The sequence below is a fragment of the Kwoniella botswanensis genome, chromosome 1 (genome assembly GCF_036426115.1).
Source record: "Kwoniella botswanensis chromosome 1, complete sequence".
Lineage (NCBI taxonomy): Eukaryota > Fungi > Basidiomycota > Tremellomycetes > Tremellales > Cryptococcaceae > Kwoniella > Kwoniella botswanensis.
Window position 1 is genome coordinate 5,891,995 of NC_088599.1, and position 25,738 is coordinate 5,917,732.

A 25,738-nucleotide genomic window follows, 5' to 3' on the forward strand; every position below is an offset into this window, starting at 1 on the left:
TACTATGGTGTCGTAGTCATACATATATCTCATTCTTCATCTGAGAGCACCACAAGCGGATCCTCTCTTGTTCCTCTGTCCCTCCCCCGAGCCTGACGTCGAGCCAAAGCAGGTGATCGTAAATGATCAGATCTCGAAGGTGATCCTCGCTGCAACGAACGGTCATTCGCTGGTGCTGATTGCTGATGATTCCGAATAGGATTAGCCATTTCCATCTCTGTATCTTCCGATACTGGTCTGGCCGTAGCCACTTGATCCGTTAATAATCGTATTCTCTCTTCTCTAAGTCTCCTCATCTCAGCTAACCTCTCTTGTATACGCTCGGTCCTCGCTCTAGACAAAGCGTTCGCTTCTTCTGCGCTCATGGCGTCTATCGGGGCTCCCAATTCGATAATCTGGCGGGAAGCACGACGGGCATGACCACTTCGAATGATTGGCATTGGAGCGGCGAGGTCGATAAACTCGTGAACGATATCGTCAAGTCCTCTAGGACGTTTGGGTTGAGTGGGTTTAGGTGCTGGCATACTGGCCTGTATGACTTTCCAAGCTCTGCAATTTGATTTGCTCAGTTTAACCCAAACGAATGAAGAGATCATCATGGGGGGAAAATTCTCACTGGGCTTTCTCTTTCCTCTCTATATCCATTGCATTTTTCTCGGCACTGTCGCATATATGGGCCAGTTTTCTCTCTATGATTTGATCTACCATGATATTCGGTATGAATGGCGTTGACTCGGAGACTCTGATCCGACAGGAGGGACAAGTGGGATGCTAAAATGGAACTCAGGTTCTGATATGGCTATTAGGAAGACGCACTTACATCACCGCTTTTGATCCATTTCCAGCTACATGGTCCACAGAACGAATGTCTATCATCCTTTCGGTGTGAGTGGTCTGCCAGGGCATGGAATACAGTGCAATGTACTACTTACCCGCAAGGGACGATTGATTGAGTTGCTCCGCTAAACACGAAAGGCGTATTAGAAATGAGGGCATTCCCTAGTATTGTAAATTGAGTCAGACTCACAGGACCTGCGAGCAACTGTAGAAAGAGAATCAGCTCATGATCAGAACATATATGCGTGAAAACACAAAACAAGCTTACATTGCACACTCCAATTCCTCATACCATTCTTCCGACTTTACCGGAACCTTGATCTCCTCGAAGGTACGTATGATACGAGGACCCGCTTGATTTGGGGGTCTTTCCTTCTTTATGGGAGTATGATTAGATGGGCCTGGGACAGCATTGAGAGAAGAAAGCGTAGTGATGGGTGAGGATATGGAAGGACCGGCAAGTCCAAGGAAAGGTGGTCGACGATGATTTGCTGGAAAGTCTGTGCGATAAGCCAAGTTGACAGATAGCTAAAAAGATATTTTGGGTACTTACTATTACTGCTGGAAGATGGGCTCAGCCCCTGATTTGGATTGTTGTTATACTGTGACATGAGAAGTGATGGGCATATAGCCTATCTCTAAACTGATATAGAGGGAACAAGACTTTGGGAACGGAAACGATATTATCCAAAACAATACACGTCTGGCTGGTCGAATCGTTGTGCGTCCAGTAATGGAATCAAGGAATGTTCACGGTACAGTGATCTATACGAGTTGATAATGATGTGAATGCGACGGTTGTATGGTCAATCCAGTGGGGTATCAACGAGAAATGATGTTGTCAAAGTCAAAAGTGAGAGACGAGGTAATCTTAGTGTATCAAAACATCTCGGAGTGGTGATTTTAACTTTACTTTGGTAATCGCAGTCCGTTCCGTCGGAGTGTTGTCACAGAACAACTGGATATCTTAATCTAAAGCTCGTTACGACTAATCCTTGGCTTATGGTGGAAGAAGACTATGTAGACTTGCATGACTGCATGTATGGGCGATCATGACATGGTAGGTAATGTGCATGATGTTTTCATATATGCTGTACACAGTATCCGGATTACGTACGAGGTTACGAATGTATCACTGAGAGCCCAAAGCATCGAGATGAGCTTTGATGAAGGCTTCAATCTGATTGATATAGTTTTCCGATAAACCGTGTTCTTGTCCAAAAGCTTCAGCCGTAGAACGAGGGTCGGCTGTTCTCTTTGAGTCAGCATGGATCGTCGTTGTTTGCTAAAGCTGCACTCACAGCCTATCTGAAATACTAATGGAATTGGTGGATCGTCGTCACTATTCGTCAAGCAGTCAGTCGAGCGTTGTCAGACACAGATGGAAAACCTTACCTTAAGTCAATATCGATGGTCAGACTCGTTTGTTCAGGTTGATTTTGGCTTGTGCTATCTGCTTCCTCGCTACGGATCTTTACATTAGACACACGGACAGCATTGAAATTGAAGTAGCTTACCTTGGCATATTCGCCTTGACCAGCTTCATGTACGCCTTTAAGCGGCTTGTCAGCCTTGATCACCCGACCGAAGCACGCAGACAAGCTTACCTCTCTCACATCCTGCTCGGCTATCCGATCTTTTTCCTTAGACCATACCCTTATACCTCCGTCAGATCCACCAGTGACTATATCTCCATTAGGGAGGCAAGCAACAGACCAGACGGTTTGGCAGGGATGCAACAGAACAGACCCATTCTCGCCATCTGTACATCAGTAATTTATCTTCATTGGGTGTAGCTCACTTGTCCAAGTCCTCTGTGCATGATGTGTAAGATCAGCAGTGATACCTACACCTAAGAGCAAGAAGTACGCCATCTGTACTCACAGCAGTATGATCTTCTCCGCAAGATACAAGCTCTACTCCCATCTTTCCCGGTACGACCTGGTAAACATAGTCCTTATGCCCCTTGAGGCGATTAAGTACGGTACCACCGAAATTCCATATACGGACCAAGCTAGATCCTGATCAGCGTCAGGTCGTTGAGGAGAACTTACTTATCGTTACAAGCTGAGGCGAACGTTTCACCACCAGGTGAAATAGCCAAACTTCTGACCGGCTCAGGGGAACCTTTGAACCTCTGTAATATCTCTCCTTCCTCGTTCCATAGATGTATCAATCGATCGGCTACGATTCATCAGGGCAGATCTGGACGAGGTCATAACGGGGAACGTACCGGAACCTAGAAACGTCAGCATGGGTTTTGAGCTATGGTCACTTACCAGTCACATAACAATTCGCTTTCGGCCCTTCATCTATGATGGCTACACCCCATACCGCCTGCTCATGGCCTTCCAATACTCTCTCGCATACCCACTCTCTTGATTCTAATGATCTAGACCATATCCTAGCAGTTTGATCCCAGCTTCCACTGATGAGTTTCTTCCGTTTCGTCGAATAACTCAGCGTACAGACATTTAGACTATGTCCTATCAAACAATGTTCACTTTCTGGCGAAAAGGTTTTCAACGAGTGAAGGAGTATAAGTGACGAGTTGCCGCCGGAAGCCAAGAGATCTATACTATCTCATCAGCTAAAGTTGAATTCGTGATAACATACCCTCAGTATCAGTATCGTTAGATGAAGGGACGTGGGCCAGTGAGTTGACGTATGCATGATGTCCACCCAAAAGTGCTTTGAGCTCGAACTGAGCATAAAGGTCAGATATCAGCGAATGTGAGTCTCGCTGTTAGATGCTGATCCTGATCACCTTTGTGTTTCCACTTCTCGTCCATATTCCTACGCTTTGATCACGAGATGCTGATGCGATCAGATCGTCCGAGATTGCGAGGACAGCTTTTACATCGCTTTGATGAGGTGGTGCTAGTATACAGCCAAGTTCATACTGATCTGACGTGCTCTGTGGGGGTGTCATAGTCATAGTGGAGATCGATAATGACGATGATGATAGTCAAGATGCATGAGTGAAACTGATAAACATGCGTTTGACATGTTAAGGTACGACCACTATCCTACACGTGTGAGAAATCTGGTTTAACGCGATCAATGCTCAAGCTCGGGTGGCTACTTCGAGTGGCATCTTAGTCCAAAAGTGAAGACAGCTTGTGAGCAATCAGATATTGCCGGGGAACTGTGAGAGGGACACTATTCTTATCACGCGTGCAAGCAATGAGGAGAGCAGAGACTCTTTTCATAACGCCTGAATCCCCATAGAGATCGACCTCGAACCAATCAAATACAAGCTCCCCTCGGAGATCTATACAACAAGCGACAGCTTCGGTCACCCCAATGAAGAAAATCTGGAAGAGTTCAGATGAGTGGAAGGATGGGTGCAGTCCGTCATCACCTATATCATGCATATAGAGCAGTAGGGCTTTACTTTTGAGTCACCTCCTTCTCATGACTCTTCAATAGAGCTGTGACAAGGCGCATGGAGTCATGGCGAAACCTTGGAGCGATAACCGTCCTCCTCGAGACGGGAACAGTCTTGGCTTACTGATGTAAGTAGCTTACAGAGGTAAGACTGGAACTATGCTTGAAGATCGAAATGATCCAGATGTGAAATTTGCATCAGAGCACAGTCCACCATTCAGTCAACAGTGAAGGGAATTACACTCCATGGCAAATCATCAAATTTGTGAATGTCAAGATTACAAAGATCGGACCATATCCCATTTTCCGATGTCTGGGACCATTGCATTGGTTCGATCTCGTACCCTTTGACCTTCGCTGACAAGCTATCTCGTCAATGGACAATCGGAACTTGCACTGAGGGAAGTCAATTTGTCGACATTTCATCTGAAAGTGTCAATGGACGGTACGATGCACTACAGGAGGGACGATACTGCCTGTATGTAGGACATGATAGCGATTTAGAGTGCGATGCAGCCCATATCCCTCATCGATCATTCGGATGGTTGTTTGTTCGCTTGAGGTTTCTCGCACAAGACTCTCCTCTCAATAGCTGACTGGAATAAGTGAGCTGAGCAATGCCATACACAAAAGTCCGGTAAGTAGATGTCTTTGACAGCCCGTTCTTGGTGTTCTGCATTAGACTTCCTTTTCACAACCCTGATAGGCCGAGCAGATAGCATCTTTACTCTTAAGATTATCATGGAAGGTGAAAGGACATGACTTCATGTACAGCCTAGCACCGAGTGAACCATCAGATAAATTCTCTATGACATCATCTAGCGACATAGACGCAAGTGAGGCTGATACAAAGGGGCATTAAGTATCACGCACACTCTGACTGTTACATAATCAATTTTTTGTATGGGATGAGTGAGTACACGCCACATAATCCATCACTCACCAGCTCATACACTCATGAATGGATTAACTCACACATGTACACTCCTATACTCTGCCATCTACACATCGCACTGATATACTGCCCATCATCCCGACTGGCCATCATCAGAAGCACAGATCATTACTACGAGCGCAAGTACCAGGACCAACCCACGCTCGTAGCTTGCGATACTCGTCTGAATCAGCTTTTGATTTTGCACTTTTCGACCACGCCGCGTCCTCCCCTTTAACGGGCTTCAGCTACACTCTCACTGTCACCATCACTCGACCACTCCACCTTTCTTCTCTCCATTTTATCAACCTTCATCCTTACCCAATCTACCAAGTCACATCAGCTGGTCTACCATTCCCAATACACCTATAGACCGTCATGGAGCCTGCCGACTCGAGCTCTCCCTGGCGATTCGCCCAATGCTTTGGTGACAAGGGTGACGTAGAAGACATTACAGAGGGTTAGTACAGTCCTTAATGCTTCATCTCCTTTGTGCACATTGCTGACCCTTTACTTGATCCCATGTCACAGCTGATATCATATCTACCGTCGAGTTTGACCACACGGGTGATTATCTCGCGACAGGAGATAAGGGTGGTCGTGTTGTGTTGTTCGAGAGAAACGAACAGGTGAGTAGAGCTATACACTTATATCATATACCGGTTCAAGCTGATGGCGATCATGTAGAAACGGGGCTGCGAATACAAATTCTATACCGAAGTAAGTTGATGACCTGCTCCTACTTCTCGTCACGCTATCTTAGGATGTTCTGACACCTGGCTCAGTTTCAATCTCACGAACCGGAATTTGATTATCTGAAATCGTTAGAAATTGAAGAAAAGATCAATAGAATCAAATGGTGTAAAAGACAAAATGCTGCTCATTTCCTGCTTAGTACCAATGGTGAGTATCAGCTTTACTTCTGGGTTATGGCACTTGGAGCTAATACTGTCGTAGACAAAACCATCAAATTGTGGAAGGTTTTCGATAAGCAAATCAAGGTGGTTGCCGAAAACAACCATTCTGATGGCTATGCAGGAGGTGGTAATGGTCCATCACAACCTCCCCTTCGCTTACCCCGCATGACAACCCACGATTCTATCACTGCTGCCGTTCCTCGCAAAGTTTACGCCAACGCCCACGCCTATCACATTAATTCCATATCAGTCAATTCCGATGGAGAAACGTATATTTCTGCTGATGATTTGAGGATCAACTTGTGGAACTTGAACATCAGTGATCAAAGTTTCAGTGAGTTGAAGTTACCATGGAATATATCTGAACATCTGCTGACTATCACCTAATCACTGCAGACATTGTTGACATCAAACCTGTCAATATGGAAGAATTAACCGAAGTCATCACTGCTGCCGAATTCCATCCAATACATTGCAACCTTTTCATGTATTCTAGCTCGAAGGGTACCATCAAGCTGGCGGATATGAGAGATTCTGCTCTATGTGATCAACACTCCAAACGTGAGTTATCGGTCGTCAACCAATCTGATGATACAACTAACATAACAACCTACCTCTAGAATTTGAGGAAGAGGAAGACCCTACCCAAAAATCGTTCTTTTCCGAAATCATCTCGTCTATATCAGATGTCAAATTCTCACAAGATGGACGATATATCTTGTCTCGGGATTACCTAACCCTCAAGATATGGGATATCAACATGGAGAACAAGCCTGTTAAAACTATCAACATCCACGATCATCTGAGGCAAAAGCTTTGTGATTTATATGAGAATGATTGCATCTTTGATAAGTTCGAATGCACTTTCAGCGGTGATGGAAGGTGAGTTGTTCATCCTCTTTAGCCAGATGCACACTCACTAAGTATGATTCTTCATGCGAATAGCCAAGTTTTGACCGGATCATATCACAACTACTTCCGTATCTATGATGTCAATGGCGATAACGATGTCGTTTTGCAAGCGGACAAATCTGCATTCAAGGCGAAGAAGATAGGTGGAGCAAGGGGTAAAGCCCCAGGAAAGAAGGAAGGAATGCAGACTGAAGGAATAGACTTTGCGAAGAAGATCGTGAGTGTTCTCGTTTCGATTATCCTTGAGCATAGCTAATGTTTGTATAGTTACATGCGAGCTGGCACCCTAAAGAGAATACCATTGCTGTAAGTCCTTGTAATTTCCCAAAAAGAGGACAGTGATCCTGACTTTGTGTATGTTTTACTATAGATTGCCGCTACCAACAATTTGTGAGTTTTATAGCCAAATCGAATATCCTCCGCATCCGAACCATTGCAGTCTTAGCAGACTAGTCCCTATCACTGTGCGATGGCATGAAAGCGGATGATCACGTTGATCTACCTACCGTATAGACAGATAGCTGACTTTCGATTATAGATTCTTATACTCTACATTGTCATAATCCATCGCCTTCACATCCTGCATCGATACCCTTCCTAGCATTCCTCATACAATATACCACGAATACTTCCCTTCACGAAGCGCCATTTGCAATCTCCTCCAATGTGTTTTAGTCCAAATTCTCTCCTTCACCTTCGCTTCGTCCTCTGGCTCACCTGAGCATGGATTTTTACCTTTTGCATCTGAGCTCTCGGTCAATGAACTGTCTGCTGCTTCTCTTCCTTTCTTTTCTTTTCTTTCCCCTCATCTTGTTAGAATTTTCTAAAAGTCTTTCTTACTGGATGAGTAAATAATGAAACGCCGATGACAGATCATCGCCCAGCCCATAGATATCAGATATTCGATAATATTAGTGTAAGTGAAAACAAAAATGATAAAGATGATGAAATGATCCTAGGGGTAAATGGGGATCATAGAAGAAGAGGTCATGAATCAAGTAATCAGGAAATGTTATTTGCTATATCTGCGGCAGTACAGACGACGAGTGATTCGACGAGCGCAACTACTTAATCCACAGGTTCGTTCCATGGTATCGTCAAGCAGGCTTCACTACCCTTACATGTGCATACTGTCTTGCCGTTTCATCGCCAATAGCATTCATACATGATGCAAGCATGAACATCAGGAGAATATGATTGTACATGCAGCCTGGCACCAACAGCCACGTGGCAGTATCACCTTGTGCGATGTAAACAAGACAAGGTCCAGACAACACACGCGCCTTGCTTTTTCGCATGTCGATTCTCTGTCTCCCTCTCCGTACATCATCCTACATTCATGTTACTCAACCTACTCAGTCTCTAAACCTAGAAACAGAACATACGCACGGCAGATCTGCAGGTTCCGGGGAGCAAAAACATCATCCAAGAGCAGCAGACGACATCTCTCCCATCAAAGCGGAAATAAACCGAAAAAAAAAAACGAAATCAGCTCACAATCATCATCCACTATTCCCTTGCTCACTGTTTGTCTCCATGTCTAAAGCGTCGTCTCTAGGCGCATCAACCCAAGGTCAACCTCATAGACGTAAACCCTTACAGCAGATTGATCCAGTCATGTCGGCCGCACTCAATAACGGCGGACTGAAAGAGCTATGGAACGATGATGAAGATTCGTTTGAAGTGCAGGTGCCCGACTTTCATTTCGACTGGGAGTTGGAAAAAGGCAACGGGGTTAAAAGTCAGGGGACTGTAGATGAACCACCAGTGTCTCGATTCTCATCCATGTCATTGGGCAAAACCAACAGCAGACCCAGCTCATTGTCTCCCCCTCCAGCTGGTATGTTATCATCGTCATCAACCAATACAAGAACTACTCCCCCTCCTCGAAACATACATTCGGCCAGATCTTCCCTTTCTTCGGTACAGGTCGCTTCCTTGACTGATGCTTCGACTGCAACTGGATCGCCCCTCATACCTACACCACCCGGCAGCGGTTTCTCTTCTGGAGCACGATCTTCGTCATCTCACCATTTGGATTCAGGAGGTAGTGGAAGTGGAAGTGGTAGTTCGAGCAGGATATATGGAGGATCACGGAGATTCCAGCGTGTGGTATCTGCTCCGGTCACAAGTCAGAAATATGAGGGGGATGAGAATGGAATGCTTACTATAGAGGAATCTTCGAATGTGAGCCGGGACGTTCATCATTATCTTACCAAAAGGATTGTTCCCTAATTGTTCTTGCAGCTCTCATCAAGCACGACTTCACATACCGCAACGATGCGTCCCGGCTCGACTCACGCTTCCTCTGCATCCTCTATACCTCATGAATCCTCTTCTGCAACCCTGACATCGACGTCCACTTACATGACTCCCGGTATCACCGAAAGAACTCTGACATCCACTGCGCGATCAACGGGAAGAAGGCTTGGAGGTCTATCCAAGTTTGGTGGACCTGCAAGGCGTGTGGTACCCGCTCTAGAGCCAGGGGAGATTCAGGAAGAAGCTGAAAGGGGTGATCCTGTATTGATCGGTAAGTTTGTCATGATAGATCAGATGGCTTCAGCGGGCTGATGATTAGCAGAATCACCTCCCCGTAATGAACCTTTGCCCCTCCAAGAACCAGACTCCGCCATACCATCTCATCAACAATCCTCAAGCACAAGCGGTACCCACTTTGCGCATCTTCCTCCCCGCAACCAGTATCGAGGGTCTCCTGTGCTCCAGCAATCGAAATCACCGGTGATACCGGAAGAAGACATGTTCACCTCACAACGCTCCCAGGAACCATTTCAAGGCCGCCTGGAACAGGTGCATCGCTCTTCTGATCGTCGGAGTAGTTTACAGTCAACAAATTCTAACATTCCCGATGAGGAGGATCGACCATTCAGACCGTTCAACTCACAGGTAGATAGGGGAAATGGTCGCAGCACGTTAATACCCAACTACTCACAACCACAGCAGTCGCAATATGACCCTTCTTATCGGAATGATGTGGGAATCTCAGCTTACCCACAGCCCATACGCAAATCCCCACCCGCTCCAGACAGATACAGCCCTCAACCTCAACCTCAACCTCTTCGTGCTGTTCGACCCGCCCCGGCCGTCAACAACATACAGAACTCGCAAACATCGCTCGCCAATCCTGTGACGGCACCACCAAAACTAGGGCAACAAGCAAGGTTGGACGTACAAGGACCTTCCGCGACCCCAGTAGCTGCACCCAGAACATCATTTGTGGTGAGTTCGCGATGAAGTTAACATAGTAGATATTTCGCTGCTGACAGTCTCTTTACAGGTAAACTCCATACCTTACGAGCGTTTGCAACGTCTAGGAAAAGGTGGTTCTTCGACTGTTTACTCTGTCTTGTACTCGGCACCACCGAAAAAGCGTATCATCTACGCTTTGAAGGTAGTTCAACTAGATCGAGCCGATTCCGAAACGTATCAGAGTTATACAAACGAGATAGAACTGCTCAAACGGTTACGTGGCCACGACAGAGTAATCCAGTTGATAGATCACCAAATCACGTTTGGACAGGGAAATCGGCCTCATCGGTTGATGATGGTGAGTATACTCTGCCTCGAGGTGGCCATGTCTGATCAGTTATCATAGGTGATGGAATGCGGAGAGATCGATTTTGCCGCTCTTCTCGATGAACAACGAGGCAAGGCGATTAATATGAATTTTGTGGGATTATATTGGGAACAAGTGAGTTCAAACAGACTTGAATGTCGCTGATTCATTATAGATGCTGGAAGCGGTTCAAGCTGTGCACAAAGAGAATGTGGTACATACCGATCTAAAACCCGCGAATTTCGTTCTTGTCAAAGGACGATTGAAGATCATCGATTTTGGTATTGCCAAGGCGATAGCCAACGACACGGTCAATATTCAGCGAGACCAGCAGGTGAGTTGCATGACCTTTGGATTCAGCTGACTATTGTTAGATTGGAACGGTAAATTATATGAGTCCGGAAGCTATTCAGCGTATGAACAACCAAAAAGTGCTAAAAGTAAGTGAATGTATGCTTGGGACCAATTGCTAATGATGTCAGCTGTCGTATCCTAGCGATGTGTGGTCCTTAGGCTGTATCTTGTATCAAATGATATACGGTAATCCTCCATTCCAGCATATTGGCGGTGGACCTCTAGCCAAGATGCAGGTTATCGCAAACCCACAACATGTCATAGAGTATCCTGAGGTCGCGGTCCCCAAAGCCACCGTCGGAGTTGCTCTTGATGGACATCCTATCGATCCTGCATCTTTAGCAGTCTCTGTCGCCCCAGCTGCGATCGATACGATGCAACGATGTCTTTCATACAGGAAAGAGCATCGTCTGACCATCCCTGAACTACTCCATCACGAATTCTTGAAACCGAAGATACGAGGTAAGTTCATGAATATGAAGAATCTCGCTAATTGATCCATTTCAGTCCCAGCTGTACCACCTGGATCGACACCCATCACACAGAAGCAGATGCGCATGATGGTGAATTTCATCCTACGAGAGAATGGTCTTCCTGAACGCTCTGATACGGACTACACAGCTGAAGTAAGTCTCATACATCCACAAGATGGCTTATTGCTGACATGGTTGTTATCAGGATCTGTTTTCGCAATTACAGGCTCAAAACGCCCTCTCCAGTGGAGAATGATGATATAACTTCCCTTATAATTAATGTAACATTCTGTAAACTTTCTGTAAACATCATTCATATATCTTGCATAAGATTCAATCTGTTGCTAAATCGTAGAGTATCGGTTCCCACCTCAGAGGAAGATACTCGCATGCTCCGTTCACGGAAGCACAAGATTGCAGTATCTGGCGTTCAAGCTTACACGATCAGTCTTCGTGAGCTTGGTAAGTTAGTAATGTACTGACCTCCGCATAGTAGAATTGCTTGCTATTATAGATTACATCGTGGTAGTACATGTTACGGGTATATATGTAAAGGGTATAAAAGTCCAGAAATGTTACACTAGTACTCCATAGAGGTCACCGCTCTTTTTGTAAGGAATTCATATACTCCACTCAGCCCCCGTCGTTATCATACCGGCCCTTCCAATGTCGCCCTCTAGCTACTGCGGACTATCCATCGCAGTTGACTCAATATCGCCTGTGACTTTCGTCCGATACATAATCATACACCGAGTAATCATCTCCCTCAGCAGAAAGACTTTGATAGAAAGTCGCCCGCTGAGGTTGAGGGGCGTATCCACCCAAAGAATGATCGACACGAGAGATAGTAGGTGAAGATCGGACATTGGTGGTTTCGATCCCAAAATCATCTCTCATGACCTCTACTGTACCATCTCCTCTTATCTCGACACCGGAGTATAACCCAGTAGGATATCCATGTGAATCCTCCGAGGGTGTCCTATAACTCCATCGTTGAGAGCTCTTTGGTACGGGCGCATATAACGGAGCTGCCATGGATGCAGGAGCCGCTGGGAGAGGTCGATCTACGCCGACGGAATTGAGTTCGACGGGTGATTTTCGAGAGGATGCAGGAGGAGGAGGTAGGAGATGACCGTCAGCCGAGAGAATGGGGAAATGGAAATTTTCGGAACTTGGAGAATAAGGAGATCCAGGATTGGGTGAACTGAATTGACTGGAATGGGAATCGGAAGATAATGGTGAAGGAGGTGCGCGAGAAACTTGTCTTGATAATGAAGCGAAAGAGCCTGCATGTCTCATGAGGGGTGTTCCCATACTTGACATTTTGGGTTCCGAGGATATCTGCATAGCTCTATCTTGAGCTCTTGACTTTTGTAGACGTCGTAAGTAGATGCCCCCTAAAATAAGCAGAACCACACCGCCTATCATTGATTGTCAGCATGGGTGCATCAAGTAAGGTATCCTGAAGGACGTACATATTGATAGAGCGATAGCCAAGAATATCTTATCATCTGCTCCCAGAGACTCGCAGACATTTCCATCCGAATCGTAAAGCTTGCCTCCCTGTGATAGATCCTTACGAGTTAGCAAAGTACGAATAGATATGGTGTCGACGCTGATAGTGGACTCACCGAGTCGGTGATATGGTAGGCGCAAGCACGCTTAGATAAGTTCGAGAATAGCTGAGGAGGCATTGTTGTTTTTGTGAATACGAGATAATAGTTAGTGGTATAGATGATGAGTAGATGATTCGAAGATTACGATGCTGCACATCATCTTGAGCATGCTCATATTCTATATGTACCAAATCTTTTGTAACCCGCCATCTTCTTGAACATTGCAATCCACCAAGATGCGTATGATGAACATGACCCAATGGATGGGTTGTCGCAATGTTGATATAACCACCGGAAGGGTTATCTCACATTTCTTCGATGGACTGGACCACCTCCACATGACTATCTGCAGGCAACATTCCAAGAACAAATCAGACTGCGGCTTCATTATAGTAGCAAGCATGCATGCATAGGGATAAGCAACATCTATAAGAACATCTATCAAAGACAGTATCTATAAGCTACAAACTGGATAAGAAATGGATACAGGAAGGTTTTATTTTCGTTATCATTGAAAATCGTCTAATAAGCTACAGTGAATCTAAGTTGACCATCTTCCATGTGGTCAACTTTGACTTGGTCCATGGTGTCGACAACAAAGTGAGCACCAAGGTTTTCGATCTTCTCGCGAGTATGGGAAGTGCAAACTGCAATGACAGTAGCACCGGAAGCTACACCAGCTTTGATACCTGAAGGTGAGTCTTCGAAGACTACAGCCCTGGTAGGTGCAATTCCGAGATCCGAGGCAGCGAGCAAGAATGGGTCGGGGAAAGGTTTTCCTCGTAGGAGTCGAGCATCATCGGCAGTAACACAGACTTTAGGAATTGTGATACTGTTCGAAAGTTGTCAGCGAGTGAGCAACGAAGCGGACTTAAGAGAATTGACTCACCCAGTTCTGTTAAGACAACCGTGGCAATATGTCTTAGCACCAGAAGTGGCGACAGCGTATTTGCCCTCAGGAAGGGAGTTGATCATCTTCCTTACACCAGGGAGGATCCGGACACTCATGTCAATCAGATCTTCAGCTTCTTCATCAGCGAATGGAGATTCGTCTTCGACGGCTACTTCAGTTACTGATGTTTTGCTCAGTTTGAGACTCGTCAAATTGAGGGTGTCGGCGGTACTGAATTGGAATGAAGGATGTCGGGCAACGTCAGGAGTATTGCTGACGGGTGTCATAGGAGCGATCGAAGACCGACGAGTGGAGCCGCTGGTCATTGATGACTGTCTGGATCGAGCAGAGCTGAACGATCCTTTTCGAGAATGAGGTGGGGTATCGGCAAAGGCGAGGATTGATCGTTCAAACTCTGCATGAACACATCAGTCCATTCGTTCGTCGTCCAATACGGTGGAAGTGAACCTACTCTCAACCTCTCGCTCTACATGCTCCTTACGCAGACCTGGTACCAGTTCCATAAGGTTATCACTGGCTCTTCGACCATGTGTGGCTCGGATGACCTCTTCGGGTTCGAGACCGAGTTCTTCAGCTTTGGCAGTCCAAGCTGCTTCGACGGCAGCGATAGAGTCGGTCAAGGTACCGTCCTGAATCGAGGTCAGCGATGTTATTATACCTCGGGTCATCACAGTCTACTCACCATGTCAAAGAGGACACCGTCAGCGGTGAAGATGGAAGCTTGTTTATACTGTTGTTCAGTAGACATGTTGGTTGAGTTGTATGTACGATATGGTTGGTGATCGAATACTAACAAACGGTTTTACTTTATCGAGAAAATATTGATTGAATGAATAAGAAAGAAAAGAGAGGCGACACGACAGACAGCGGGTCGGCTTATATACACATCTGGACATGCTGAGTACATACCGAAATGGAAAAAGCCAAGACGGTGATGATGAATTTCCCCCCACCCCTAAAACCAAAAAGGCAAAGGATCGCGCAATGAACGAAAACGGAGCATAAGAGCAAAGGGAAAGACAGCGATTAGGATGATACTGATCGAGTTTGGTTTGTAAGGACCGAAAACATGCATACTGATTGGCACGGAAATAGCACAACAGAGTGGGTGAAAGGTGGTTCGGATTAAAAAGCGATCAAAGGGTCTTGGACTCGGACTAATCTAAAATGTCTCATGAGTGTGAGAACATGTCAATTTAAACCAGGGTAAAACAATATCCAACGCGTCATCTGAATCAACAAAGTCCCTAGTTCCCTTAGTTCTTATCCTCACATTCCTCTGCTACTTGATGATGCTACAGCTAAACCCGATGTTGCCGCAAGCGCTCCACTCGATTTTCAATCCATACACTGTAATGTACCGATCTGAGAGCTGTGCCACCGCGTCATTGATTCCAGGTGGGCTAGACTATGCCATAACAGTCAGTCACCGCCGGCAAATCCTCTGTCATACAAATCAATTCTGAAGTCGGTCCTAAAGGTCTGACTAACATTAGTCTATGACCACGAATCATGAACATCAAAACCACATCTGATGTGACAGTGTGCGAAGATAAGCAAGAGCCTGTGACCTGATTGATCCGTGATTCAAGGCCATCATTGATGCACAATCAAAGAGGAACGAGGGTGCAAACAGATAACCTTGGAATCGGATGAAACAACCAAGGAATAAGGGTGAAAGCAAAAGGGGCCACCTCTATTGAAAATGCATTAAAAATCACATTAATCGTTTGAACGCAGAGAGACCACCAAGTGCACCGAAGGGGACTCCGCGTAGCCCCCGGCCAGTCGAACAAGGGTCCTATCTATCTCCTCTGGTTGCTTCGTGTAGAAAGCGAGTGGACGTCACACAAGAGGTTGTGCTGTGTGTAGCATGATGTATGAAACCAGATAAACAACCCCAAAACGTGATATGATCTTTTTAGTCCAACGCTAAAAAAACAACAAGCAAAACACGAAAACAGAGAAAAACTTACTTTCCCACGTTGCGTGTCAGCCGCTTTTCCGGTATAACTCCGAAATGGCAGTACATGTGGCCAGTTCCACTGCCACTTGAGACTTACGTCGGTGTTATGTATGTAAGTCGTATGAATCCAGTTTCAGGAAATGAGGGGAACCACGATAAACCGCCGGCATCAGACGTACGGTGAATTGATCATTAGGCACGCGTAAGCTGATGACTAGGTGTGCGTCTTTTACTATGGGGAATACGAGGTCTTTGACTCATTTTTCCCATTTCGCATATTTCCCATTCCCACGTTCACTTACTCCACCTCGACTCATCCACCCACCCACTCTCCCAACTCCTTTCTCTCTTCCTTCTATCTCATTCCATCTCTCTTCACTCTTCATCTTCAATCTTTCTCCTTCTCTTTGATCAACTTCTCAGTCAAAACAAATAACACACAACAGAATCAAAATGGTCGTCAAAGTAGGAATCAACGGTTTCGGTGCGTATCTGTCTGCCCCTTCTTATCAGCCATAAGCCTTATCTCCCTTCCTGTATCTTATATCCCCATTATCGAACTGCAGCATGTATTCCTGAGCGGGCCACTCCCGTATACGCATCTGCTCCTCATATCCGGTGATTCTCATCGCTGAAAATCTCTCATATCGAATGCAAGCTGACTGATGGTATCGTTTGATGTTTTCCAGGTCGAATCGGTCGAATCGTTCTTAGGTATGTTTTGAAGTGGAGCACCGTTAATCCGTTCTCCACCGCTGACTATGTTCACTTTTCATGAATAGAAATGCTATCGAACACGGTGACATCGAAGTTGTTGCCGTTAACGAGTAAGTATCTTGAGATACCCCACCTGGTCTTTTAGCGCACGTTTGCTGATTCATGTGTCGTCATAGTCCCTTCATCGATCTTGAATACATGGTATGTTCCATTCGTATCGCTTGATCAGATCTTGACATACTCATTGATCCTCGTGTACACAGGTCTACATGTTCAAATACGACTCTGTGAGTTTACACAAGTTTTCATCTCGTACGTATCTGCTGACTAATCAATGGTGCGATCCAGACCCACGGTCGATTCAAGGGAACTGTCGAGACCAAAGAAGGTAAACTCTTCATCAACAACAAGCCCATCTCTGTTTTCGGTGAACGAGACCCCACTGCCATCAAATGGGGAGAGGCCGGTGCCGATTACGTCGTCGAATCAACCGGTGTCTTCACCACCACCGAGAAGGCTAGTGCCCATCTCAAAGGTGGTGCCAAGAAGGTCATCATCTCTGCCCCTTCAGCTGATGCCCCTATGTAAGTCGACCCACAGCCGCAGCCAAGTTTCGCACTCGTATGGTAAACTCACCACACTTCATCTCAGGTTCGTCTGTGGTGTAAACCTCGAGCAATACAAGCCTGAGTACCAAGTTATCTCCAACGCTTCTTGTACCACCAACTGTCTTGCTCCTCTCGCCAAGGTCATCCACGACAACGTGAGTCAATCTCTCGGCATCATGCATACTGCTGGGCTGATTCATAGACAAAATAGTTCACCATCGTTGAAGGTCTCATGACTACCGTTCATGCCACCACCGCTACCCAAAAGACTGTCGATGGTCCATCCAACAGTGAGTGTCCCATCTTCAAACGTCTCAGAATGGTTCCTGATGCTCGTTGCCCTTATCACTACAGAGGACTGGAGAGGTGGTCGAGGTGCTGCCGCCAACATCATCCCCTCTTCCACTGGTGCTGCTAAAGTGAGTCACGCTAGGTTCCCTTCATATGACAAAGCTTACTCGTATTCTCTGCTAGGCCGTCGGAAAGGTCATTCCTGACCTCAACGGTAAACTCACTGGTATGGCTTTCCGAGTCCCTACCTCTGACGTCTCCGTCGTCGACCTCGTCGCCCGAATTGAGAAGGGTGCTTCTTACGATGAAATCAAGGCTGTCATCAAGAAGGCTTCCGAAAGTCCTGAACTTAAGGGTATCTTAGGGTACGTCTCGTTATATCGCACTTTCACGTCGTCTTCGTCAGCCAGCTGACATTTCCAAATTGCAGTTACACTGAAGACGAAGTTGTCTCTACCGATTTCACGGGATCAACCGAGTCCTCCATCTTCGATGCTAAAGCTGGTATTGCCTTGAACAAGAACTTCGTTAAGCTTGTCAGCTGGGTGAGTAAATAGTCATCTACGTCAAACGTTCTGCATTGGAGCGATGCTGACACCGCTATCACGAATGTAGTACGACAATGAATACGGTTACTCTCGACGAGTCTGTGACCTCGTCGCTTACATTGCCGGTGTTGATGCTAAAGCTCAATAAGCGGTGGATGTGAAAACGGCTGGGCAGTATTTAGAACGTTAGTATTGTGGTAAAATGAAATTAATTGTTAATTGAGAATCAGCCATGTTCACTCGGTTCCTGTTAACCTCTTCAGACTTTCTCTGTTGCTTGACACGGATCCGCATGCTGATCTGAGTTCATTTGAGTCGTGTACCACTTCTGCAAAGTAATTCTCATTGGCCTATGACAATTCACTAAAGTCCTCTTCGTCATTGTGGGTTTTGTCATCGGCCATAGCGACCGTCAGCGTTGACAGATTTTTCGATGGTACATCTGTGGAACAACATTCTGTATCTGGTCCGCACTCGCATCTACAATGCTCCATTCATGTGACAGGAGACAGAGTGGCCTGATAGCCAAAAGCACTTTGCAGATCGTGCTCTTGCTTCTGCATGAATCCTGTCTTAGGGAAATATTGCATGACTTCTATATCCCATCCTCGATGGGATTGTCTGGTAAGCGAAATCTGAAATCATCCAAAAGTCACGCGGCAGGTGGATCTTCAAGAAGGAAGACAAAGACATCGCTTATTATGCCCACGGCAACATCGAGATATACTCATCGAGGAACAGCATGGGTGATAGGAGACAAGAACGGAAGAAATTGCGCCGGAGAAACAAGAGCTATGAATCGGATAGTATGAAGGGTTAGACGTTTCCGAGCAATTACTTCCCGTATGTTATGGAAATTTCATTCGATTGTTACTTGAGGATGTTTATTGCGCGGCGAGGGGTCTCTGTCGTAACTGCAATTGATACCGAGTCCAGTATGCGATGAAGCGATCTCTTATCAAGGCTTCATTATGGCGAGTGAAGGAAGGGTAACATGAACAACGGCGATCATCCACAGTGAAAACTCCTCCCATACTTGAAGTCGACGACCTTATCGTCGATTGAGCTAGTACGGGTCATCTACGGCGCTAGCGTTTAGCTGATTAATTCTTGTGAACGGCAGGGCCACCTGTTCAGATCAGCATTGACAGTCGCACTGGCAAGAGCTCTCGTCCCATTCTTCCACATATGATGTTCTCGGCTGACTAGCCCGATCCCCTGGAGTGGCACCGCCTGCTGGAACTATCGTATGGTATAGCACACTTCCCTCGCTGTGGAGAACCATTAACAGATGGCTCTTTTGAATCACATACCATGCATAACATCGCAAAGATAGTATAGGGCCAAGTAGCCTTGATGGGACGGCACAGGAGCCAGGGAATATATCGTTGAAAAAAGTGCCCCTGAACGTTCTTTCTCTACAAAGGACCTTTATGATCAACAGTTGTGCGTCGATGCAGCGAGATATCGTCAGCTGATAGGTTAGGTTGCGATTGTAGTTGAATCGGATTAGGTCCGCTGTATCTCAACTTAGCCCTTCTCTGACTTCGAAATACGAGGATGCCACAATAATAAGCTAATCCCAAGGCAGCTGCCACGACTGCCAGGGTAACGACAGCTCCGATCCATCCCGCTGCAAGCTACGCCATATGGAATTCTCAGTCGATCTCGAGTCATGGGGCGTCAGAAAGACAGAACTCACTGGACTGACTTTCCCACCAGTGGAAGCAGAAGAAGTGACAGTCACAGTAGCGGCTGTGCCGTCAGTCGAGGATGCCTCCGAGTCGCTCCCTATCAAAGAAGAGTTAACTCCGAGAAAAACCGCCCGAGCGTAAAACCAGCCCGTCTACTCACAAGTTGTACTGGTATTTGTGCATGAGTACGGTGGTGCCTCATAATCATGGGCTGAGATCAGCTCTATGTCCGCGCACTGATACAATTTGGACCCGGCTGTATATAAAGGTCTTAACATGTTATCACCGAAACACAACAGCGCAGGACACAATACCGCTTACAATTCGCCTCTAGGGCGTAAGCCACTTGTAGAGTGATCTTGTCGCCCAGCATCAGACCAAGGTCCGCTGTGAATCAAGGTCAATCCCAAGGACTAACCCGTTGCCCGACCCAAAGACTCACTGAAATCCGGCAGGGGAATACACGTATCGCCGGTGGTCAGACCTGTCATCGCCATGCCCAAGTTATTGAAATCCGTTTGTTGTGTTGGGTCTTCTGAATTGGCGAAATTCAGCTGGATATTTTCGACCTTCGCTTGCGACAGCAGCCACAGATTACCTCCGTCTAGTCGTATTTCCAGATCAGTTTGTTCATTGAGCTTGGGCAGATAAACTCAAGACTCACTCAACGGGACATAATCCCTTGTTGCACTTACAGAGGCAACTCCACATGGTCGGGTGCCCGCTGTGGTCGCATTATAGGTTCTAGGAGCGGGATACTGCGATATTTTAGCTGTGAAAGACTATTAAGGAGGCCACGAAGCTCACTATGAAGCCTAAAGCGCCTGGGGAAGCATATGTGTCCCTTCGTATCGCCTGTGCCATTGCTAGTGTAAATGACAATGTCGTTGTGGCCACAACGATGAGAGGGAAGTTGCTATTCGACATTCGTTGGATGAATTGATAATCTTGGATCTCGAGGATAAAAGACGGTCGTAAGAGGTTTTAGTTGTGAAGGCATTTCTGTAGATTTAATCGGAAATGGACGAGTCGTTACTTCGCTTGGCTGCATCATCATTTCAACCAATTTCGAGAATTAACGTTCAGGCCGAAGCCAGACGGCCGATTTTATCAGATAAGTCGACGTTGGCCGAATCAACATGGACAGTGGGGCAGTGAGCTAGCACAGCGATCACCGAAAGAGGATCAGAGCATGCCACCAAGCGTGCCTGAATTGAAAGCTTCCACGGGAACGAGTCATGCTGCGGCAATCAAGATTTTCCGAGCTGTAAGTCCCCGCATGGGTCAACACCAGAAAGTAAAATTATAATATAAAATTTCCTTCTTACAGGCAAATACTTTAGCCGCCTATCCAGACCCTTCCTGTTTTTTTCCGAGCTGACTTATCTGATAAAGTCAAGGTAAATTACCTTTGTAGCATGCTTGCGTTATTGCAAAACCGTTATCGGACTGTCGGTCACGAAGCCGCGGATGTCAGCCTTGGGGCTTCCGATGAATGCCAAGATGATCAATTTATTTTTGACTTTTGCTCGGCCGACATCACCAGTGACCTGGTCTTCCCGACAGGCGGCGATATGCTCAGAGCTTTGGCTAGCAGCATGCGCAACCGCGAGAAACACCACTTAAACTTGCTCGGCCGAGGTTCTTTGTCCACCTCTGTGCTGCTGGTGAAGAAAGATCGAAGGCGACGTATAAATAATCCCACTCGCTCTTCCCCCTTTTTCTACTTCATCGTCTCATCTTCAAATTTGCCACATATACGGTTTAATCGAAACATTTTGTCGCAATGAAATTCGCTCACGCTCTCTCTGTAGCCGCTGGTCTTTCGGTGGTGTTGGCTCAGAAGTAAGCTATTCCACTCCAGTCTTTCAAATGATTTGACCAATCTGGAACTGACTTGTTATCCAGCTCCACTACCTTGACCACTTGCCAACAATCCTGCGTTGACTCCACTCTAGCTTCCAATGGCACCTGTGGATCGTCCTAGTGAGTCGTGATGATCATAGTGATCCCACGGTGCTTGGTTTTGCTGATACGCAGCCCAGTACTGCTTGTGCGTGTGACAACACATTCGTCCAGAACGTCAAGATCTGTCTCTACCAGTGAGTGATGCATTGCCAAGCGCAACGCAAACGCCGTGCTCACCAAATTCTTTCATCAGAGGATCATGCTCTTCCGACGTGGCCACTTGGTTCGACACTGCCACCTCCGCCTGTGAGGCATCAGGCCAAGATGCGAATTACACTTCGACGCACTCCGGAAACTACACTTATTCTGAATCCTCGGGCTCAAGTTCGACCGCTGCTGTCTCTTCAGCGGCCGCTGCAACTTCAGCCGCCGCCTCTGCCTCCGCCTCTTCATCAGGAAGCTCAAGTGGGGCAGCTCAACAGTACGGTGCTGTTGGGACTGCTGCATTGACCTTGATCGGTGCGGTCGTGGGGTCCGCCATGTTACTTTAAGTGTCTATGTAAACGATCGGGCAATGTGTCCGCGTCATGCCCTCCCATACATACGGTGCTGTAAATGATATACGCTCTTTTAATAATATAGACATAGAATAGTATTCTCGTTCCCGTCGAGGTAATGATACTATGCATCGGGTGCCGTTGAGGAAAGCGAGAGGGATCCTCGAGTGCCCAGAGCAACGGAACAACTATGAAAGAATGATATGCTTGTCTTGGCCATAGCAACTACTCAGTCCATACGAATTGCTGCGCCTTCCAAAAGTAAAGCTATCTGCCCTACTCGCTACAGTGCATCGGCATACTGAACATTCAATTTTTACCTATAGTGCCACTTTCTACCAATCAACTTCCAACCCCACTTCTGACAGTTACAAACTAGACACAGCCGATCCAAGCTCAAGGGTAGATAGATATGACAGAATAGAACCAATATACATAGGACGTAGCGAAAGTAAATCCAATGGCAGGAGTTTCATTGATAAGGAAGACAAAAGTACTGGAACCGAGACATTAGGAATCTTGTATTATCAGCCTTCGGCTGACCCCGCATTCATATGCTGTAAGTTATACTTTACTAGGGGTAGTCAAAACGATGTGATCACAAAATTGACTACCCCTACTATAACTTATTCCAATTTATATCACTAACTTCTACAACACTCTTATTACTTGATAATTTACTGGATATCTCTTCGAAGGTTGAACGTGAACACATTCCTCGACTACCTTACTCTTATTGTTTATTGCATACATACACCGCTTGGCATAGGCTATACATACACAACCACTCTGTCCTGCTTCAAAGGAGCCACGCATCCCAGGCTTTCACCAGCTTGAGAGTGTCATCCCGGTAGTGGACCGGAATAACAAATCAAGACCTAACTCACATCAACCAGTGGTCAGCTCATCTGACGGAGGGTGAGCTTCCTTGCTGTAGGCTATCACCTATAACAACCGCGCCTTGGTGCCACATCGCTATTTTCTCGGGTACGCGGTCAGCCGCGATTTAATTGCTGGCATCAAAGTGTGTCATCATTATCGTCGCAAAGCCGGACCTATGATTTGAAGAGCGGCTTGTATACTACATATTGCCCTGACAGAATGCATTACATGTATCAATCGATCCGTCCAGATGGCGCCTCTCTCTTACAGCTGCATCTGATGAATTGATTGACTTATGTCGAGTACCTGAACAACGGACTGTACTCCTCCATCGCACTCAAATCTTCCGCGGTGTAAGTCGCAAGAACTTCAGCCTCATCCATCCGGTCCTTCCGCATGTTATCTCTCTTGAGCAAAGTCCAATGGATCGTAGCTGGAATCATAGCACCAAGAACGGTCGCCCCGACGGAGAAACCGAAACCAAGGGGGTAATATGGAGCCTAATTGAAGTCGTCAGCTCATGCCCCTTCCACCTCTGATTGTTGCCCACCTGATTTGCAAGATAGATGTTCGAACCGATACTGCCACCACCGATACTTCCGAACAACATCAAGAACCCAATCGCTGCTGCTCGTTTACTTGGATTGGGTACGTTCTCACTAGTCCATGCACCTACGATCGGAGCTTGAGCAGAATAACCGGCAGCGGCGAGGAAAATAGCGAAATAACTGACTCCGGTGAGGTGTGGGTGGTGAACGGTGATCCAAAGGATAATTATTCCGGTCAGACCCAGGGAATAAGCTGACATGATGGCGAAGTATCTTCTTCTGAATCGATCTGAGAGGATACCAATGGTGACGGTGACGATGGTGGCAAAGATGTAAGGAGGGGTTGTCAAGGCTTGAGCCTTGACGGCGGTATAACCCAAGTTCTTCACCATCGTTGGGAGAGTGTACGAGAGAGAGTACGTGGGAATGGATCCTCCCCACCAGAACAGCATCATCCTGCTTAGGAGTCAGCACTGTCGGACTGTCGGTGAAATCTAACAGACCACTCACATGAAGTAGGTCTTTCTGTCCTTGGCGGCAGCGAGCACATCCTTCCATTGGAAGACGTAGGTTGGGGCGTGGGGACCGTTGGCGTATTTCGTCCTAAGTCTTGCGTACTTCGCTTCATCCGGTGTAAGCCAAGAGTTCTTCGTTCCAGCCTTGTACGTGTGAGGGAACGGCGGGAGCATGAAATACGAAGCGAGCCCGAAGAAAACGGTGATCAACCCTTCGATCTGTCTGGGAGTTAGCGCTTGTCTTTTGAGGTGTATCATCGAAGACCCACCAAGAACAACCATCGCCACGCTCTCCAACCATGCATGCCGTCCATATTACCCACACCGTAGGCAATTACACCTCCGAAGGCTGTCACCGGGTCAGCAAGCGTAGCCAGTGGACGGATGACTTATTACTCACCCCCAGCAGCGGTGTTTGCACCGTAGAACAGGGCCATTCTCGTAGCCAACTCCCTTGGCTTGTACCACATACTGAGTAGGAGATATCCTCCTGGGTATATACTAGCCTCGGCAGCACCCAGAAACAATCGGATAGCAACGAAGCCCCCGTAGCTTGATACAACACAAGTGAGAGTGGTAATCAATCCCCAAGTAGTCACCGCGATGGGGAACCATATTTTCGGTCCTAATCGTCGGAGACACACGTTACAGACCGGCTCGAAGAGACCATACGTGAAGAAGAGGTACATCAGGGCTGGTCGAGTAATTTCATCAGCCATTGACTGAACCTCTAGCTTTCGTAAGACCCACCATAGTTGAACTGAGTAGCGGTCATGCCAATCTCATCGAGGAACCCAAACAATTTCGCATTACCAGCGTTCGCTTTATCGAGTGATGCGAGTAAGTAGAGCACTGATAAAGTCGGCAGCAATCGGAAATCCACTGCAGATGGAGTATTAGCATGGTATATGCCTAACCTATCGCCACTTACGCTTCCTCATGAGCTTTCGGTGAGGAGCACCATCCATCTGCTTCTCGAGGACGAGGAACTCTTCGTACTCTTCATTATGATGAGCCTCAGTCACGGCGAGTGCCTGAGCTTCGGACGGATTGATCTTTTCCTCGGCGGAAGGTGACAAGGACATGATGTTGTGAGTTTGGTTGGATGAGGGGGACGACGAATCATCCATTAATCGCGAAGATTATATACATATCTTCCGCACATTCCTTATCAAAAGGTGTTCTTTGCATCGCCCAATCAGGTCCTAGGAAATGTCAAGATAAGCTTCTTCGGGATCTCGAGCGGCCTATCCGCACTTCCCTTATTTTCAAAAGCGCATAAGCCGATGATACCGACGAGGTGGTGCGTGAGATACAGGCAGAAACTGCTTGATTGAGTAAGGACTTTTTCACAGAGTCACAAAATCATTACTAAAGTCAGGGAATCTATATTTTGTAATAACATCTAGAAACGCGGATTATTAGTCAAGAAATACATTAAAAGAGTCAAAGAACATGACTTGGGCTACAGGCAAGCTCGTAGAGCGGCTTATCCGATGATCCGCTGCAAATGCATGAAGCTGCAGTCTACTCACAAAGCAATAAGTTCGGTATATATGTCCACTGATAGTCACAGCTGAG

General features: G+C 46.6%; 10 protein-coding genes across 10 annotated transcripts; 4 read left to right on the plus strand and 6 right to left on the minus strand.

Annotated features, from left to right (window-relative positions):
• Positions 1 to 29: 29 nt before the first annotated feature.
• On the minus strand, positions 30 to 1,448 carry L199_002203 (uncharacterized protein; the record flags this gene model as incomplete). The annotated part of the gene is made up of 7 exons (XM_064887950.1): positions 30 to 549; positions 617 to 771; positions 821 to 869; positions 933 to 962; positions 1,028 to 1,042; positions 1,106 to 1,328; positions 1,391 to 1,448. 7 exons carry the CDS (start codon positions 1,446 to 1,448, stop codon positions 30 to 32), a joined length of 1,050 nt encoding a protein of 349 aa, XP_064744022.1.
• A 521-nt stretch (positions 1,449 to 1,969) lies between these two features.
• L199_002204 (uncharacterized protein) lies at positions 1,970 to 3,775 on the minus strand (the record flags this gene model as incomplete). The annotated part of the gene is made up of 11 exons (XM_064887951.1): positions 1,970 to 2,085; positions 2,139 to 2,179; positions 2,233 to 2,301; positions 2,355 to 2,389; positions 2,445 to 2,521; positions 2,639 to 2,651; positions 2,722 to 2,851; positions 2,916 to 3,021; positions 3,117 to 3,410; positions 3,454 to 3,541; positions 3,605 to 3,775. The coding sequence occupies 11 exons, from the start codon at positions 3,773 to 3,775 to the stop codon at positions 1,970 to 1,972; spliced, it is 1,140 nt and encodes a 379-aa protein (XP_064744023.1).
• Positions 3,776 to 5,539: 1,764 nt separating this feature from the next.
• Positions 5,540 to 7,384, plus strand: L199_002205 (protein phosphatase PP2A regulatory subunit B; the record flags this gene model as incomplete). Its single annotated transcript, XM_064887952.1, has 10 exons — positions 5,540 to 5,621; positions 5,693 to 5,790; positions 5,849 to 5,881; positions 5,947 to 6,064; positions 6,119 to 6,412; positions 6,475 to 6,639; positions 6,699 to 6,960; positions 7,024 to 7,207; positions 7,258 to 7,296; positions 7,361 to 7,384. The coding sequence occupies 10 exons, from the start codon at positions 5,540 to 5,542 to the stop codon at positions 7,382 to 7,384; spliced, it is 1,299 nt and encodes a 432-aa protein (XP_064744024.1).
• A 1,142-nt stretch (positions 7,385 to 8,526) lies between these two features.
• Positions 8,527 to 11,650, plus strand: L199_002206 (uncharacterized protein; the record flags this gene model as incomplete). The annotated part of the gene is made up of 9 exons (XM_064887953.1): positions 8,527 to 9,177; positions 9,238 to 9,523; positions 9,575 to 10,230; positions 10,289 to 10,558; positions 10,607 to 10,702; positions 10,942 to 11,007; positions 11,050 to 11,383; positions 11,429 to 11,547; positions 11,600 to 11,650. The coding sequence occupies 9 exons, from the start codon at positions 8,527 to 8,529 to the stop codon at positions 11,648 to 11,650; spliced, it is 2,529 nt and encodes an 842-aa protein (XP_064744025.1).
• A 452-nt stretch (positions 11,651 to 12,102) lies between these two features.
• On the minus strand, positions 12,103 to 13,088 carry L199_002207 (uncharacterized protein; the record flags this gene model as incomplete). Its single annotated transcript, XM_064887954.1, has 3 exons — positions 12,103 to 12,815; positions 12,870 to 12,957; positions 13,026 to 13,088. The coding sequence occupies 3 exons, from the start codon at positions 13,086 to 13,088 to the stop codon at positions 12,103 to 12,105; spliced, it is 864 nt and encodes a 287-aa protein (XP_064744026.1).
• Positions 13,089 to 13,532: 444 nt separating this feature from the next.
• L199_002208 (uncharacterized protein) lies at positions 13,533 to 14,671 on the minus strand (the record flags this gene model as incomplete). The annotated part of the gene is made up of 4 exons (XM_064887955.1): positions 13,533 to 13,842; positions 13,900 to 14,317; positions 14,375 to 14,552; positions 14,606 to 14,671. The coding sequence occupies 4 exons, from the start codon at positions 14,669 to 14,671 to the stop codon at positions 13,533 to 13,535; spliced, it is 972 nt and encodes a 323-aa protein (XP_064744027.1).
• A 1,671-nt stretch (positions 14,672 to 16,342) lies between these two features.
• On the plus strand, positions 16,343 to 18,201 carry L199_002209 (glyceraldehyde-3-phosphate dehydrogenase; the record flags this gene model as incomplete). The annotated part of the gene is made up of 12 exons (XM_064887956.1): positions 16,343 to 16,373; positions 16,579 to 16,603; positions 16,672 to 16,716; positions 16,783 to 16,807; positions 16,870 to 16,893; positions 16,955 to 17,190; positions 17,258 to 17,369; positions 17,426 to 17,504; positions 17,569 to 17,633; positions 17,689 to 17,870; positions 17,936 to 18,050; positions 18,121 to 18,201. The coding sequence occupies 12 exons, from the start codon at positions 16,343 to 16,345 to the stop codon at positions 18,199 to 18,201; spliced, it is 1,020 nt and encodes a 339-aa protein (XP_064744028.1).
• A 1,270-nt stretch (positions 18,202 to 19,471) lies between these two features.
• L199_002210 (uncharacterized protein) lies at positions 19,472 to 20,611 on the minus strand (the record flags this gene model as incomplete). The annotated part of the gene is made up of 7 exons (XM_064887957.1): positions 19,472 to 19,693; positions 19,756 to 19,844; positions 19,908 to 20,003; positions 20,069 to 20,134; positions 20,190 to 20,351; positions 20,412 to 20,505; positions 20,555 to 20,611. The coding sequence occupies 7 exons, from the start codon at positions 20,609 to 20,611 to the stop codon at positions 19,472 to 19,474; spliced, it is 786 nt and encodes a 261-aa protein (XP_064744029.1).
• A 922-nt stretch (positions 20,612 to 21,533) lies between these two features.
• L199_002211 (uncharacterized protein) lies at positions 21,534 to 22,206 on the plus strand (the record flags this gene model as incomplete). Its single annotated transcript, XM_064887958.1, has 4 exons — positions 21,534 to 21,592; positions 21,656 to 21,733; positions 21,793 to 21,849; positions 21,909 to 22,206. 4 exons carry the CDS (start codon positions 21,534 to 21,536, stop codon positions 22,204 to 22,206), a joined length of 492 nt encoding a protein of 163 aa, XP_064744030.1.
• A 1,181-nt stretch (positions 22,207 to 23,387) lies between these two features.
• On the minus strand, positions 23,388 to 25,242 carry L199_002212 (uncharacterized protein; the record flags this gene model as incomplete). The annotated part of the gene is made up of 7 exons (XM_064887959.1): positions 23,388 to 23,594; positions 23,645 to 24,098; positions 24,153 to 24,376; positions 24,427 to 24,506; positions 24,558 to 24,851; positions 24,908 to 25,039; positions 25,089 to 25,242. The coding sequence occupies 7 exons, from the start codon at positions 25,240 to 25,242 to the stop codon at positions 23,388 to 23,390; spliced, it is 1,545 nt and encodes a 514-aa protein (XP_064744031.1).
• Positions 25,243 to 25,738: the final 496 nt, after the last annotated feature.